The following is a 15,228-nucleotide window of genomic DNA, read 5'->3' as shown; positions in this document are numbered from 1 at the left end:
GAGATCAACGCATCGACGCAAAAACTGTCATTTTGTAAGTTTGGAACAACAAATCAAGGTCAGAACAGCTATATAATCGCTATTGTATTTTCAGCGTAGCAATAGGGTCCGATATTTAGACTCGAACAAGTATAATGCGACTCGTCTTCGACTCGTCGGCATTATACTTGTCTCGTCTAAATATCGGACCCTATTGCTACGCTGAAAACACAATGGAAAATTTCAATAGTAAATTTTCAATTGATTAATATACTTACCCAATTCTCATAAATGCATTGATTTCAATCTCACATGCTAGATGTTGAAAAACTACTCAAATTACCTGCCCTTGCAAGGGTGGTAACCAAGCTAAAAACAGACGCCATAGCCGTTGCTATGCCCTGTCCCACCTGGTTACCCATAACCCACCGCGCACCACGTGAGCGCCGGCATCCGGAATAATCATTCAAGACTTCTCAAAAACCCTTAGGAAATTAAGTAGCGGGGATGGATGGGAGGGTATTAACTATGAGAATTGGGTAAGTATATTAATCAAATGAAAATTTACTATTGAAATTTTCCATTAAAATAATTACATATTCTTACTCCAATTCTCATAAATGCAGATTGCTCCTTAAGGCTGAGGGAACTTACTTATGTCCCTGAGAGAACCTGTCCTGCAGAAACTAACGAGGGCAAGGCAATGGCCCCATCAAGTAAAGAGCAGGAGATGTCCAGGAGGTAAAAAATTAATGAACACGTCATCAGACCTCCAAAAAGCTGTTGGCAAAACTTCGCATAGGCGAGAGGAACACCACCAGCGAGAGAAGAACACCAGGCTCTGGACGCCTGAACACCTGTAAAGGAACAGAGGGAGGACTGAACGCCACCCCCCCCCCCCCCCCCCCCTTGTGTTACACCTAAAGTGTAAAGAGACAAGAACATGAGCTTTTGGCTCTTAGTTCCAATTGACTGAGCGCAAAACAAACAAGTCGCGTAAGGCGAAAATACAATATTTAGTCAAGTAGCTGTCGAACTCACAGAATGAAACTGAACGCAATGCCATTTTACTCGTAGCATCGTCAGGCCACCGCTCATGGCAAAGGCAGTGAAATTGACAAGAAGAGCGGGGTAGTAGTTGCGCTAAGAAGGATAGCACGCTTTTCTGTACCTCTCTTTGTTTTAACTTTCTGAGCGTGTTTTTAATCCAAACATATCCTATCTATATGTTTTTGGAATCAGGAACCGACAAGGAATAAGATGAAAGTGTTTTTAAATTGATTTGGACAATTTAATTGTGATAATAATTTTTATATATTTAATTTTCAGAGCTTGTTTTTAATCTGAATATAACATATTTATATGTTTTTGGAATCAGCAAATGATGGAGAATAAGATAAACGTAAATTTGGATCGTTTTATAAATTTTCATTTTTTTTTACAATTTTCAGATTTTTAATGACCAAAGTCATTAATTAATTTTTAAGCCACCAAGCTGAAATGCAATACCGAACCCCGGGCTTCGTCGAAGATTACTTGACCAAAATTTCAACCAATTTGGTTGAAAAATGAGGGCGTGACAGTGCCGCCTCAACTTTCACGAAAAGCCGGATATGACGTCATCAAAGACATTTATCAAAAAAATGAAAAAAAACGTTCGGGGATTTCATACCCAGGAACTCTCATGTCAAATTTCATAAAGATCGGTCCAGTAGTTTAGTCTGAATCGCTCTACACACACACACACACACACACACACACACACACGCACACACGCATACACTCACACACACACACGCACGCACGCACGCACGCACGCACATACACCACGACCCTCGTTTCGATTCCCCCTCGATGTTAAAATATTTAGTCAAAACTTGACTAAATATAAAAAGGATTTTAAAACTCTAACCAGACAGTTAGAAAATCCAAAACGCCGGGAGCGAGAATCCTCCCGAGAGGAGGGAATCAAACACCAGAGGAGATTGACCAGGTTTCTGATTCAAGGAAATCTGGCCGAAAAACCCGTGAAAAAACCCGGAACTATAAGCTCCAAGGCTACATCCTCCGGTAAACCCCAACAACGCATGTGCCTCACTGCCCTTCGGGGCTGAGGCCCAGAGTAAGAAGAACAAAGTCCTACGCGTTAAACAAGGGGACGCCTCTAAACCTCTTAAAACAAGGTCCTTTGACCATTTCCACAAAAGCGCCATGAACATCAGAAGAGAGGCCTATTTGTTCCTACGTAGCTGAGATAGCCGAGACGCCAGAACCTCCAAGAAGAGGCCAAGCTGCCCAGAGCCAAAAAGAAACAGAGGTGATTAACCACCTGGATTGAAAGAGGGGCGCTAAGGAGTTGCACCCCCGCTCTATATGCCAATTGGCCAAGGAGACCAATGAGGGGCATACACAGAGAAAGTGGAGGACCTATGTGCTTCATGCACCAAGACCAGAGTCAAAAACCCCCGATCTGTAACACAAACAGCACAACCTCCAGCCCTGTGTGCAGATGGCCCAACCCGTGTGCAAGCCCTGAGAGGTCCAGCTGAGCGAGTCGGCCAGATTATAGAGCCGGCCAGAGAGATATTCCCCTGAGAAATTGATTTAGTGTGAAAGAAACCAAATCAGAATCCCGTAAACTCTGACAGGGAGTGAGAACTTGCTCCTCCCTGCTAGTTCCATAGAAAGCAACAAAAGTATTGTCCGTATGCAACCGGACATGCCTGTATATAGCCAAAAAGAAAGGCTAGTAGACTGAGAGCTACTGCTGCTAACTCCAGGAAATAGAGATGCCCAAGGAGTTGAGTCTACATCCACAGCCTCAAGACTGCAATTGCCAATGTAGGCCCCCATCCAGACAGATGGGGAACAAAGCTAGGGAAAACGCCCTGAGCGATCCAAATGGATTCCAGCCACCTACTCGCGTGGAGGAACCCAACCTGGAGAGGAAAGACTAGAGGGCCAGCATAGCCATCGATTCCGTCTGACCGAAGATCAAGGCTAAGGACCTCACAGAGGTCTGCTCTCGAACCAGTCTGGCAGTGATAAGAGCCTAAAGCCTCTCTATTCTCTCCTGTGAAGGACGAACCTTCCAAGAGACAGTCGAACGGCATGCCCAGGTATAAAAACCTGGGATGGGGACAGCTCGGATTATGCCTGGTTTACTGAGAACGCCAGGCAAAAAGCCTGGTTCAACACCATCTGAAAGTGCAGCTGGCAAGCTGATTGACTCTGATAAAAAATTAACCAGTCCCCGAGGTCGTCCAGAGACGAATAACTCTCCAGAAACGGAGCGACTTCCTGTCTGTAGGAACGAATAAGGAAGGCTCGTGTGAGAGCACCGAGGAAAATCTCAGCCAAAGCTGATACCTCTAGCTCATGCAGTACCCCTCCTCCGGAGAGGGAGGAGACACTGAACCAAAACACCCACTTTGTGACCGGGAGCGCATCAATGCGCTGCTACTTGTCCATGAAGGAAGGGCAAGACTGAGGCTTCTGAGTAGGTTTTAACAAACCCCGAAAAAAGCCTGACCCTTGCTCCTCCAGAGAGGAGAGGGAGGAGTAACATCACGAAACCCCACGTTCCCTGTGGTCTATAAGTGAAGCCAGGAGACTAGTTCCAGCAGAGCAGAAAAACTAGCCCCTGGCAACAAAAATGTCCAAATCAGACCCTGAGTCTGACATTCCAACCTATCTTCTTCCGCACTAAAAGTGAGAACGAAGCAGCCTGAAACCCAGAAGCCAGCCACTGGCTAGCAGAAGGAGGAGCAGGACCCTGCATATGAAGCAGCGGGAAAAGGAGTAGGCTGAAGACCACTACCCTGAGGTGCGGGTCAAGCCAAAAGCTGCGACACGTGGTAGGCAATCACCGGAGACTCGGCAAATCGAAACGATTGAGGAAGAGGAAGAGAGACACCCTGCTCTGAATCCGCCACCCCATCCGGGAAAAAGTAAGCTGCCACAGCAGCCGCTTTTCGCATAGCAAGCCTACAAGCAGTAGGCAGCACTACACACTCTCCCTCCTCAACCGAGGAGTCCGAATCCCGACCAGCAGTTGTGTCAAAACACAAATGGAGGGGAGACGGGGGAGGCAGCGCACTAAAACTCCTGCCGATTAACACCGCCAAGAGTGAGAGTGAAAAGCGTGATCAGTCTCAGCCTGCCAACCCAAACCGCCCACCTGACGTGAGGGGGGAGAGGGGTTGGTAGTTGGCACAGCGCCCTGCCGAGAAGGAGGGAGAGTGGGGGTATGAGACAAAGCTAAGCCCGGCCAGCAGTACCCCACCCGCTGTGCGAGAGAAGCATCCCAGTGCTGAGAACCAGTCTGCCTGGTTTGAGCCATGCCGCGCCCCGAGTGGGGAGGGGGGTGGTTCGTCACAGCAGTAACCCCTGGAGGGGGGAAAGACTGAATGAGGGACGCAACCGTAAACGGCCGTCCCCCACTCGTCCACCTGCTGACGTCCTGTAGCCCCACCGCTCACCCACCCCGAGGAGGGGGGGGGGGGGGGGGGGTGATGGATGCTGGCTGAGGACAATGACCACTGGCAAGGCGATACTGTAGTCCGAGTCCCCACAAACCATTGTGTCAGAACACAAAGAATGGGAGACTGGAGAGTAAGAGCATGTTCTGTCTCCGCCTGCCACAGCCACCGCTCACCTACCCCAAGGGGGTAGAGGGGTAGGCAGCCGGCACAGCACCCTGCAGAGAACAAAGCAGAGCAAAGCTCATTGTTCCCCGACCGCTGTGCGAGATACCCTGCCGAGAACAAAGGAGAGCCAAGCTCATTGTTCCCCGACCGCTGTGCGAGATACCCTGCCGAGAACAAAGGAGAGCCAAGCTCATTGTTCCCCTACCGCTGTGCGCGACAACAAGTGCGGGCAGCTAACTCAGCCACCTGCCCCAAATGGGGCAGAGGAGGAGTATGTAACGTAGCCTGGAAAGACCGTACGTGGAACCCCCACTGTGCTGACTGGCTTGAGCCACGCCACGTCCCAGATGGGGAGGGGGGTGGCTCGTCACAGCAGTAAACCCCTGGAGGGGGGAGAGACGGGGTGAGAGACACAACCATAAACGGCCGACCCCCACCCGTCCCCCTGCTGACGTCCAGTAGCTCCACCGCCCACCCACCCCGAGGGGGGGGGGGGGGGGGCAGTTGCCGGGCAAGGACAATAGAGGCATAGACTGAGAAGACAGTCCAACAGCCCCCACCCGATCCTGCCCTGAGGGCGGGAAAGGGTGGGCCACTGACACAGCCCCCTGCCCCCATTGAGGCAGAGTGGGAACCAGCCCAGGCTGTGACTTACCGTGCCCCCCCACTCCCCCTTCCAAACGGTAAGGGGGCTGCATGCCCGACTCAGCTGTGCAAAAAGCAAGGAGAGCGGGCAAAGACAGGCGGGGAGCAGGTCCCCTCTCCCAACGGAGAGAGTGCTCGTGAACAACCCAGTACTACCAGAGGCAGAAAGGGTTGAACCAAACTGGCCATTTGCACCAGACCACGGTGCGAAGCAGGAACACCCCCCCCCCCCATCCACCAACACACTGAGAAGTACCGAGTGTAATCAGAGTGGTCAGAGGCAGGTAGGCCCCCCCTCCTAAAAAAAGAGGATGGTCGTGAACAACCCAGAGCCACCAGAGGCAAAAAAGGGCTGAACCAAACTGGCCATTTGTACCAGACCACGATGCGAAGCTGCCAAGGAGTACGCCGTCACAGTGGGCGGCCGATCGTGCCTGAAACAGCTGAGAAATAAACACATAATTTCATCGTTAAGTCACCCGAAAGGGGAAGACACTGACTGGTTCTCCTTAAGAGGAGAGGAGGGCTGGGAAGAAAAAACGAAACCTTATCCGCACGAGCAGCTACTACAAAAGCAGTACTACTCGAAGGGTCGACGACCCGCACAGAGGTTTCTAAAAAAGGGCTAACAGCCTTATTCACTTCCTGCCTAGCCCTAAGTTACTGCTTGCTATCGGCCATCTTGTAAAAGGCCGAAATCGAAGTCCACCAGAAAAGTAAATTTCTGAAGCGGCTGTAAACAAGCAGCAACCAAACAACAATTCAATTCAATAAAAAGGGCAGGTCTCACCAAAAGAAAGGCGAACAGGTAAAGGCCCCCCCAAGCCCATAACGTCACAAAGACAAGGGCTAGGGAAAGCCAAGTGAGCAGACGAATTCCGCACGTCTGACGTGTGTCGTCGAAAATCGAGAATGATTATTCCGGATGCCGGCGCTCACGTGGTGCGCGGTGGGTTATGGGTAACCAGGTGGGACAGGGCATAGCAACGGCTATGGCATCTGTTTTTAGCTTGGTTACCACCCTTGCAAGGGCAGGTAATTTGAGTAGTTTTTCGACATCTAGCATGTGAGATTGAAATCAATGCATTTATGAGAATTGGAGTAAGACTATGTAATTTAAAGCCATATGTACTCGATGACTATACACGCTAATTGCTTTACCAACAGCTGGAGACATGCTAAATTAAGTTCCCTGCAAAATATTGTGGTCTAGGACCCCTTCAATGTTGAGATATTTGAATTTTCATTTTGATCTGGATCGTCCTATTTATAGATTTGGCAACACATGTAACGTTGATGCAAGGGAGAGAACTCCGCGGCTTTGTTGACATCCTCACTTTTTCAGAGGCTAGAACAAGCTGTAATGCATGTATTATGGTCCGCGCATGGTGACATATCGTCATTATATGGTCTTATGGTGTGTTTGACATCGATTGTGGGCAAACTACACTTTGTAAACACGGGAGTGCGTTAGTATGCCTTTAATAGCTGTTAATGTTATTCACAGGCCAATATAATACATTCCTCCACTCATTAATTAATGCTCCCCACAAACACTTGAAGGTAGTGAACCGCAGACAGATGAACACGAGTTTCAGGACCCGGCTTGCTCCTACACACTAACCTTGTAAAGTTGCAGATATGAAAGTTGTTTTTTAAGAAATCATGTAAACTAACACTGAACTGTTCCAGATGAGTCCTTAATTCCCTGTAAGTTCACATTTGCTCTATTGTTTGCATGTGTGTGAAAGCATGTCTGTCTATGTTCCAGTGATGTGATGAGTTGCATGTATGCTTGTCCACACATATTCAAAAATAACCTTTTGTTCGAATCAGAAAGCCACACATTTTCACTGCTAAAAACTAACTAGAAAACAATCAAAGAACTGGCATAAGCAACTTCCCTCAACTTTAAAAAAAAAAGTCATGCAGCTGTAAACCATGCACTCACCCACAAACTAATGTATGAAATTAGCCATAATTATATGTCCACGTGACCTTAGCGAAGCTTATAATTTATCATGCATGCACAAAGCAAATAGAGACATAAAAGTCTCAAGCAAATTCAAACACACATGCTGAGTAAAAAACATTAAAACCAACAAAACAAACAAACTAACAAAACAGATAAAAGTGTTTTTTTAGGGAAGAAGGCTGGACTAAACGCAAATTGACCATCAACACTTCATGATATAATTCATAAAATAAAATGAACAGCAAAAAAACAAACAAACAAACAAATAATATATAAATCAGATAAAAGTGGAGCAAGCCTAAGACTCAACCTTTTTAATTAGGCAAACTGATGAAGACACTTCATCGTAAATACTGCAGAAGTAAGCGGTTGTTTGACACAAACTATGTATTGTATTCAACTTTAGATAACTGGAGAAAGAAAAGTAGGCGATCGTCAAGAAGAAGACTGGAGAAAGACAGGTAATTATTTTAATAACAGCAGGAGAAAGCTTAAACAGAAAATCAGGCTTATAATACCAGTATAATTACATCATTTATAAGCTGTGGGTTTGACAAAAACACTATCTAAGAACTATTGCAGTTTACTTCAGATAATTTCAGAAAGATAAAGCACTTCAACAACAGCAGGGGAAAGTCTGACAAAAATCAGGCTGATAAATCATACCATTATATCAAAATAACCAAACGGTCAAAATCGGAATTTCCCTGTAAATAATCTCACCGTTCCTGGAGAACTAACAGAAATAGAAAGCACAGTCAACTTCATCAGAGTGAAAATCAAAACCATTTCAACTTCATCGGCTAAATATCATAATTATCCCTTGAAAGCAGAATAGCAATGGTAACTGCGTGTGAGAGCGTTAAATAAAAAGACCCAAGAATACTGTACTCATGTGTGAACAAAGAATACAGAATTTAATTATTATTTTTTTTAAATGTGCCAAGCACATCCTTGTAGGGCATTTAATCATAAAGGATATACACATTATCCTAACATACATCATACAAGAAATAAACATTCATTCCATATTCTTCGTCAGCACGTGAGTACAGCATTTTTTTGTCTTTTTATAACTTGAACGTTTATCAACACAGACACACATTTCAAAATAAATACAGCAAGAAAAGCGTACAATGTTTGCAAGGCTATATTGAAAATAACTGATGAGGCTATATTGAAAAGAACCGTCAATCAAGCAGCATGCATACCTCTGATTGGTCAGGAGGCGTTTGATACGATCCGCCTTTTCCTGCCGTTCACTTTTCTCCGCCTCCGTCAGATGCTCTGCGTCTGCTTCTGCGTCGTAGCGTTCAGGGATCACAACTCTCCCAGGGAAGTATAGCTGTTACGGTCATTATACCAATTAATACATCAGTCAATTCCTCATCAACCCTATCATCAGACCTGGGAACCCCTGTTTTGCACTCAGAATATTCTCAAGCAAACTTGGTGTATTTTCAGAAAAATGAGCGTACTCCACACAGCATTTGAACATCCATGATTCAAACATGTTTCACACGCGTCCGTCGCACAGTTAATTAAGTTTACCAATATGTTTAAAACAAATGCTTCTTTCAATGTTTACTGACAAAAACTGTGATCATGTGTCAAAATACCGGATCGGTTTTGGGATGAGCTTGCAAAGAAAAATAGTTTTGGAATTTTTCTCGTCATATTTTTTTTCCATTGACCGTACTGTTTGTATTCTAGACAATCATGCGTACAAAATTCCACGAAATCGTATGGGTTCCCAGGTCTGTATCATATTTGAGGAAGAATTCATAATAATAGGTCAGAGGGGGGAGGCATTAGAATTTCAGGGACAATCTTTGTCATCAAAATTGGTCCTTACCAGGAGGATTTAATTTAAACTTTCTGGGCTGTACTGGAACTCGCAAGTTCTGATTGGCAAAATATCACACCTAAACCTGAAATTACAACCTTATGTGCATACAGAATGGCAAAATATCAAAGCTTTGCAGGTTAAACATTCACCATTATAATGAAAACAAAAGCAAACATGATGTATAAATGACTTCACTTGATATTTCATCCATGCCAAGATACACAATCATGCACATACAACTTGTTACTGACAAATTGTACTCTCTGTCCAATGACCAACCAAAGCTGCACATTTCATGCTTAGGCCAAAACAAAAAAAAGGTCTGTTTACGGTAACATAGGCCAAAAAAATAGGGTCGGTAGGTCGGGATTTTTTTTTTTTTTTTCCCCCAAAAAAACCATATTTTTACGTTATTTTGCCAAAAAAACAAGATTTTTTTTTTGCCCCCCCAAATGCCAAAAAAAAGTCTAGGGTCGCGCGAAAAAACTAGGGTCGGTCGGGTTACCGTAAACAGACCTATTTTTTTTTTTGGCCTTATAAATCTGATACATCAGGAATAAATTGAGCATATTTATGATGACATTGGCACCTGCATCAGCATATTGATGAGCACTGTAGCCTAAATTCCCTTCATAATTGATGTCATTGTCACCATAGACACACACAGACAGGCACAACCATATTCTCTCTCTCTCGGTCTCTGTCTATCTCTCTTGGAAACATATTCTAACTCTCTCTGTGTCACTGTCTCTATCGATTTCTCCTGTGAAACCAAATATTGACAATGAAATTGACAATCAAAAAGAGCAAAAGACCTTACAACACATACATAATCTGTCTTATCACGTTTTTGGTTGCTATCTATAAAAGACACCCGAAAGCCACAAAAAAAACAACCACAAACGACACAAATACACCCTCCCGACTCCAACCCCCAAAATCCACATCCACCATTCCCTTCCCCATCCATCAGTCCAGCAATGTCCACACACATCCAACACAACATTTAATCTAGATCTAAGGGGCCAGCTAGATCTAAGGGGGCAGTGAGCTAGATCTCTAAGGGGGCAGTGAGCTAGATCTAAGGGAGCAGCTAGATCTAAGAGGTGTGCGGCTACTCACAATCTCCCGGTCAATCATGTCTTGGTCCATGTGGTCGATCTTGTCCACGTTGTTAAGGGAGCTCTTGACCACGTCAGGAACGTCGTCCACCTACAGTTACACAGGAAGCAACATGCAGTGCACGTGACGTATCGTGAGGAGCATTCTGTGAATTAATGACGGGGTTAGATTATGGTGGGGATGATTGTAGACGTTGTTAGTGTTAGATGCAAAATGAGGGTAGGGGTGAGTACAGTTAATCCCCCATTTTAAGGACCCCCTCCCCTCCCCCCCCCCCCTCCCCCAGTTTAAGACTCCATCCCTTTTAAAGACCCTGTTTTCTCAAACTTTCTGTTCATAAAGGCAGTCTTTAGTTGAGGCCAATGACAATAATAATTATAATAATAATATGATGATGATAAAGCATATTCATGTCCTACAGGCAAATAACAGTTTCACCATTCAAGGACTGGACATATAGAATACGATAGTTTTAGGGATACCGGCACGGTTGGCCTAGTAGAAAGGCGTCCGCCTCGTGAGCGGGAGGTCGTGGGTTCGAACCCCGGCCGGGTCATGCCTAAGACTTAAAATTGGCAATCTAGTGGCTGCTCCGCCTGGCGTCTGGCATTATGGGGTTAGTGCTAGGACTGGTTGGTCCGGTGTCAGAATAATGTGACTGGGTGAGACACTGAAGCCTGTGCTGCGACTTCTGTCTTATGTGTGGCGCACGTTATATGTCAAAGCAGCACCGCCCTGATATGGCCCTTCGTGGTCGGCTGGGCGTTAAGCAAACAAACAAACAAACAAACAAACAAATTGAGGGCAACGTTGACTTTGCAAAGTCTTTTTGACGAAAACTCTTTGCTAAAGCTCCCTGCGATCAGCTTCGCATGGTCGACTTGGCCCGATTAAGGACTTGAGGCGTATAGTCTACAGAGTTAACTCCCTTTTAAGAGTCGCTCCTCCTTTCAGACCTAACTTTCTCAGCTTGCTGGAGGTCTTGAAGGGGGGTTCCGCTCTACTGGTTTTGTTTGTTTGTTTGTTTGTTTGCTTAACGCCCAGCCGACCACGAAGGGCCATATCAGGGCGGTGCTGCTTTGACATATCACTTGCGCCACACACAAGACAGAAGTCGCAGCACAGGCTTCATGTCTCACCCACTCACATTATTCTGACACCGGACCAACCAGTCCTAGCACTAACCCCATAATGCCAGACGCCAGGCGGAGCAGCCACTAGATTGCCAATTTTAAAGTCTTAGGTATGACCCGGCCGGGGTTCGAACCCCACGACCTCCCGATCACGGGGCGGACGCCTTACCACTAGGCCAACCGTGCCGGTTCCCGCTGTACTGAGTTTGCTATCCTTTTGATCATATTGGAACTGCTGGTAGTGGTACTCTATCCCAACTGTTTGACCTACTAAATAATTAAATGATTGACTTCTTGGCTAGTTCTTTTCTCCTTTCTCTACGGTTGTGTTTGTCTCATAAACCCTAAGCCTCTGTTCTTTGCTTTGTCTTCCGCTTCAATTCAAAGTACATTATAGTCATTGTTCTTACTTTAAACCGCTCATAATCACCAGCCGTAGAGCTAACATGAAAACAACACTTTTTTCTCCTGTCAAAATCACTCCAAAAATCCACACTACAGTAGACACTAACAGAAAAGATTAGCATCCTGACAACTGTATGTTGACAAATTCAATACAGTGGTACCTGCCATGAAAGGACACCCTTCAGACCAGCCAAGGGTGTCCCTACATTGCAGGTGGCCTTTCATGACAGGTATACTTTGGTAGAGATAATATAAACAGGGAACATTTTAAGGGGCTTATTGTCCGTCAGGTCTTACTTGCCTATATTGGACATGAATTGATTTATACGATTCGAGTTTTACGCCCTCACGGCTTTTTGATGTTTGCGTGTTTAGGTGGTATCAGCCATCTGCACTTATGGTAGAATGACCAAGATCTTTAACGTGCCATTGTGGTGACACGGGGGTGGGAGATGGATACCGTCTCTGGGTCTGCACATAAAGTAATTGACCCGTGTCCGTCCCGGCCCGGATTCGAACCAGCGACCTCTCGATCACAAGTGCAGTGCTCTACCACCTGAGCTACCCGGGCCCCCTGCTATTGTCCCTGTCCTTAAAGGGAGGTGTCTTCTCATGGGAGGGTCTGCACATCGCAGGTACTGCTGTAAATCCATGCTTGCATGCATTCCTCATCATAGCAAAAGAATACAAATCAATGAAAAATTGCAAATAATGAGGGGGGGAAAAGAAACGAGAGATAAAACAGAACATGCCATGAAAAGTGGAAAGGCCAAAACAAAAAAAAATTGTCTGTTTACAGTAACCCGACCGAACCTATTTTTTTTGCGCAACCCTAGACTTTATTTTGGCATTTGGGGGGGAAAAAAAAAAAAAAAAAAAAAAACCACTTTAGTTTTTTTTGCAAAATAACGTAAAAATATGGTTTTTTGAAAAAAAACAAAACAAAAAAAAAACCCGACCTACCGACCCTATTTTTTTGGCCTATGTTACCGTAAACAGACCTTTTTTTTTTTTGGCCAAATCAAAATGCAAATGCAAGAGAAAGCCATTGCAAATATCAAATCAATGAAAACACACACACAAAACGTGCCAGGCAATAGACAAACATCGGGAAATAACTCTTGACAGGTTGTTATGGGTTGTGAACGAATGAACACTCTTGCTTTTAGTGAGGCAAACTTTCCCCACATGCTCCTTGTCCACGTGTTTCAGACACACCCCTCACTTAGTGACTGGCTAAGAATGTCACGTGGGAAGCTTGCCTCACTAAAAGCAAGGGGATTCACTCTTTCACAACCCATACAAACCCGACAGAGTTATTTCTGAACACTGTCTATTGTTTCCTCCAAAGCAGTCTAAGTGAGGAAAGATACATTCTTTCCCATCCTCAACACACACAAAAACCCAATAAAATGCAACCTTCCCTGGGGGATTAAACAGAAGCAATCCATGCAAAGCATGCACAAACTGAATGAATTCTCCCGTTATCTTTTTGCCTTATTCTGTACCACCCACATAACATGCCAACACAAATTCTTCCAAAATAAAAGCACATCATTGTGCGCTTACCCTGGTGTTGGAAATGAGGTCTTTGGGATAATTCATCAGATAACCTGTATCAGATATTATTATCCTATCTTTCCCTTTGGTTCATACACACTAATGCCAGGAATTTCAACATGTGAACACATCACCATCACTCACCCTAACGTTGGAGATGAGGTCCCCAGCAGAGGAATGCATGGCACGGTTCATGAGCGACCCTGGCTCCATAGTGCTGGGTTGACTGGAGGAGATTGTCATGTAGCGACCCTTGGGCGACTTCTTGACATCGTACAGACCGGGCGTGATGTCAGCGCGATCCATGGCCCACGGTCGGGGCGCGTACACTCTTGACACGTTCTCGCCGCCAGGGCGTGTCGTTCCATTGAAAGGGACGAAGGGGGAGGGGGAGAAGTCGAGCGCGTTGAGGTGAGGGGTGGACTGACTGACGGCGGAAGGGTCACGTCGGAACGGCTGCGGGACGCGAGTGTATGTAGGGAGCGCCGTGGCTCTCGTCACTCCCGGCTGAAGGTCGGCGATGTTGTCCACCGAGCGACCCGCCTGCAAAGGTCGCGCCGACACGACCCCCACCTGACCTGCTTGAAGCGGTTCATGGGTCACCCCCCTCACCGTCAAGTCACCTCCGTTCTGGTAACCAAGCCTGTCACTTTCCCACCCAGAATTCAACGCCATCTCGCTGGCGAACGGTTTTCCTGCCGTGAACATGCTACCACCACCACCTATCTGGCCCAGGTCTCTGCTCTGTTCACTGCTGTTCAGTGCCAGTTCACTTCTGAATGGCTTCACTGTTCTGTCCTGGTAAGGTGTGAATGGCTTAGGAGCCATCAGCGAGATGGATGAACGGCGAGAGCTGGGAGCCGAGCCGTTTTGATGCAGAGCCGGCATGGAGTCGGAGCGAGGTAGGTTTTCGTACAGATGGGATGAGGGGTCGTTGGGGTCACGAGCAGAAAGGTCAAGGCCACTGGACTGGCTGCTGGCGTAGGATGGGAAGCGAGCATGGATGAAAGTGCTGGACTGAGGAAAAGGAAAGCAAAAAAGGAAATGAAAAACAGTTCCAGCTCGCTTTCTCTTCTTCTTCTTCTGCGTTCGTGGGCTGAAACTCCCACGTACACTCGTGTTTTTTGCACGAGTGGAATTTTACGTGTATGACCGTTTTTTACCCCGCCATTTAGGCAGCCATACGCCGTTTTCGGAGGAAGCATGCTGGGTATTTTCGTGTTTCTATAACCCACCGAACTCTGACATGAATTACAGGATCTTTTTCGTGTGCACTTGATCTTGTGCTTGCGTGTACACACGGGGGTGTTCGGACACCGAGGAGAGTCTGCACACAAAGTTGACTCTGAGAAATAAATCTCTCGCCGAACGTGGGGACGAACTCACGCTGACAGCGGCCAACTGGATACAAATCCAGCGCGCTACCGACTGAGCTACATCCCCGGCCTTCTCTTTCTCTAATATTACAAAAAAAGTAGACATGAACAGAACAACTGAATATCATACTGAAAACATTAAAGAAAACACTTCCTTTTAGGTTCCAAGATACATGACAGGCGATGCGTATTCTCTCATTTTCTGTTTCCTATCACGGTAACAAACGACTATGAAATGTGCAGACATACAGGGTACTTCTTCCTCTTCTGCTTGCTTGCCTGCCCCCCCCCCCCCCCTCCCCCTATAGTTCAAAACAATGAGTGCTGAAAAAACACCTACATCATCATCTGTGGAGCTGACTTTGAACGTGAGGTCTTCCTCATCTCGCTTGCGCTCTCGTCTCTGTTCTGCTTGCCGCTTCACGTCTCGCACCGTCAGACCGCGTGGTTTCTCCTTGGGTAGCAGGCCTGAGGGGACGACACAGCAAACATCATAACAGACCCAAAACATTTGGTAACCATCATCATAATAATA

General features: G+C 46.1%; 1 protein-coding gene across 1 annotated transcript in view; it reads right to left on the bottom strand.

Moving 5' to 3' along the window:
• The window catches only part of LOC138970754 (uncharacterized), an 85,193-nt gene that overhangs the window by 4,682 nt on the left and 65,283 nt on the right, over positions 1 to 15,228 (bottom strand). The window contains exons 24-27 of the mRNA XM_070343251.1: positions 15,034 to 15,161; positions 13,462 to 14,334; positions 10,220 to 10,309; positions 8,460 to 8,593 (exon numbers count right to left, since the gene is read on the bottom strand). Of these exons, the coding sequence (XP_070199352.1) occupies positions 8,460 to 8,593; positions 10,220 to 10,309; positions 13,462 to 14,334; positions 15,034 to 15,161 (1,225 nt within the window). The remainder of the gene's footprint in view (positions 1 to 8,459; positions 8,594 to 10,219; positions 10,310 to 13,461; positions 14,335 to 15,033; positions 15,162 to 15,228) is intronic.

Source organism: Littorina saxatilis, linkage group LG7, assembly GCF_037325665.1.
Source record: "Littorina saxatilis isolate snail1 linkage group LG7, US_GU_Lsax_2.0, whole genome shotgun sequence".
Lineage (NCBI taxonomy): Eukaryota > Metazoa > Mollusca > Gastropoda > Littorinimorpha > Littorinidae > Littorina > Littorina saxatilis.
The sequence above is the reverse complement of the archived record's forward strand: the minus strand, read 5'-3'. Positions and strand labels throughout refer to the sequence as shown.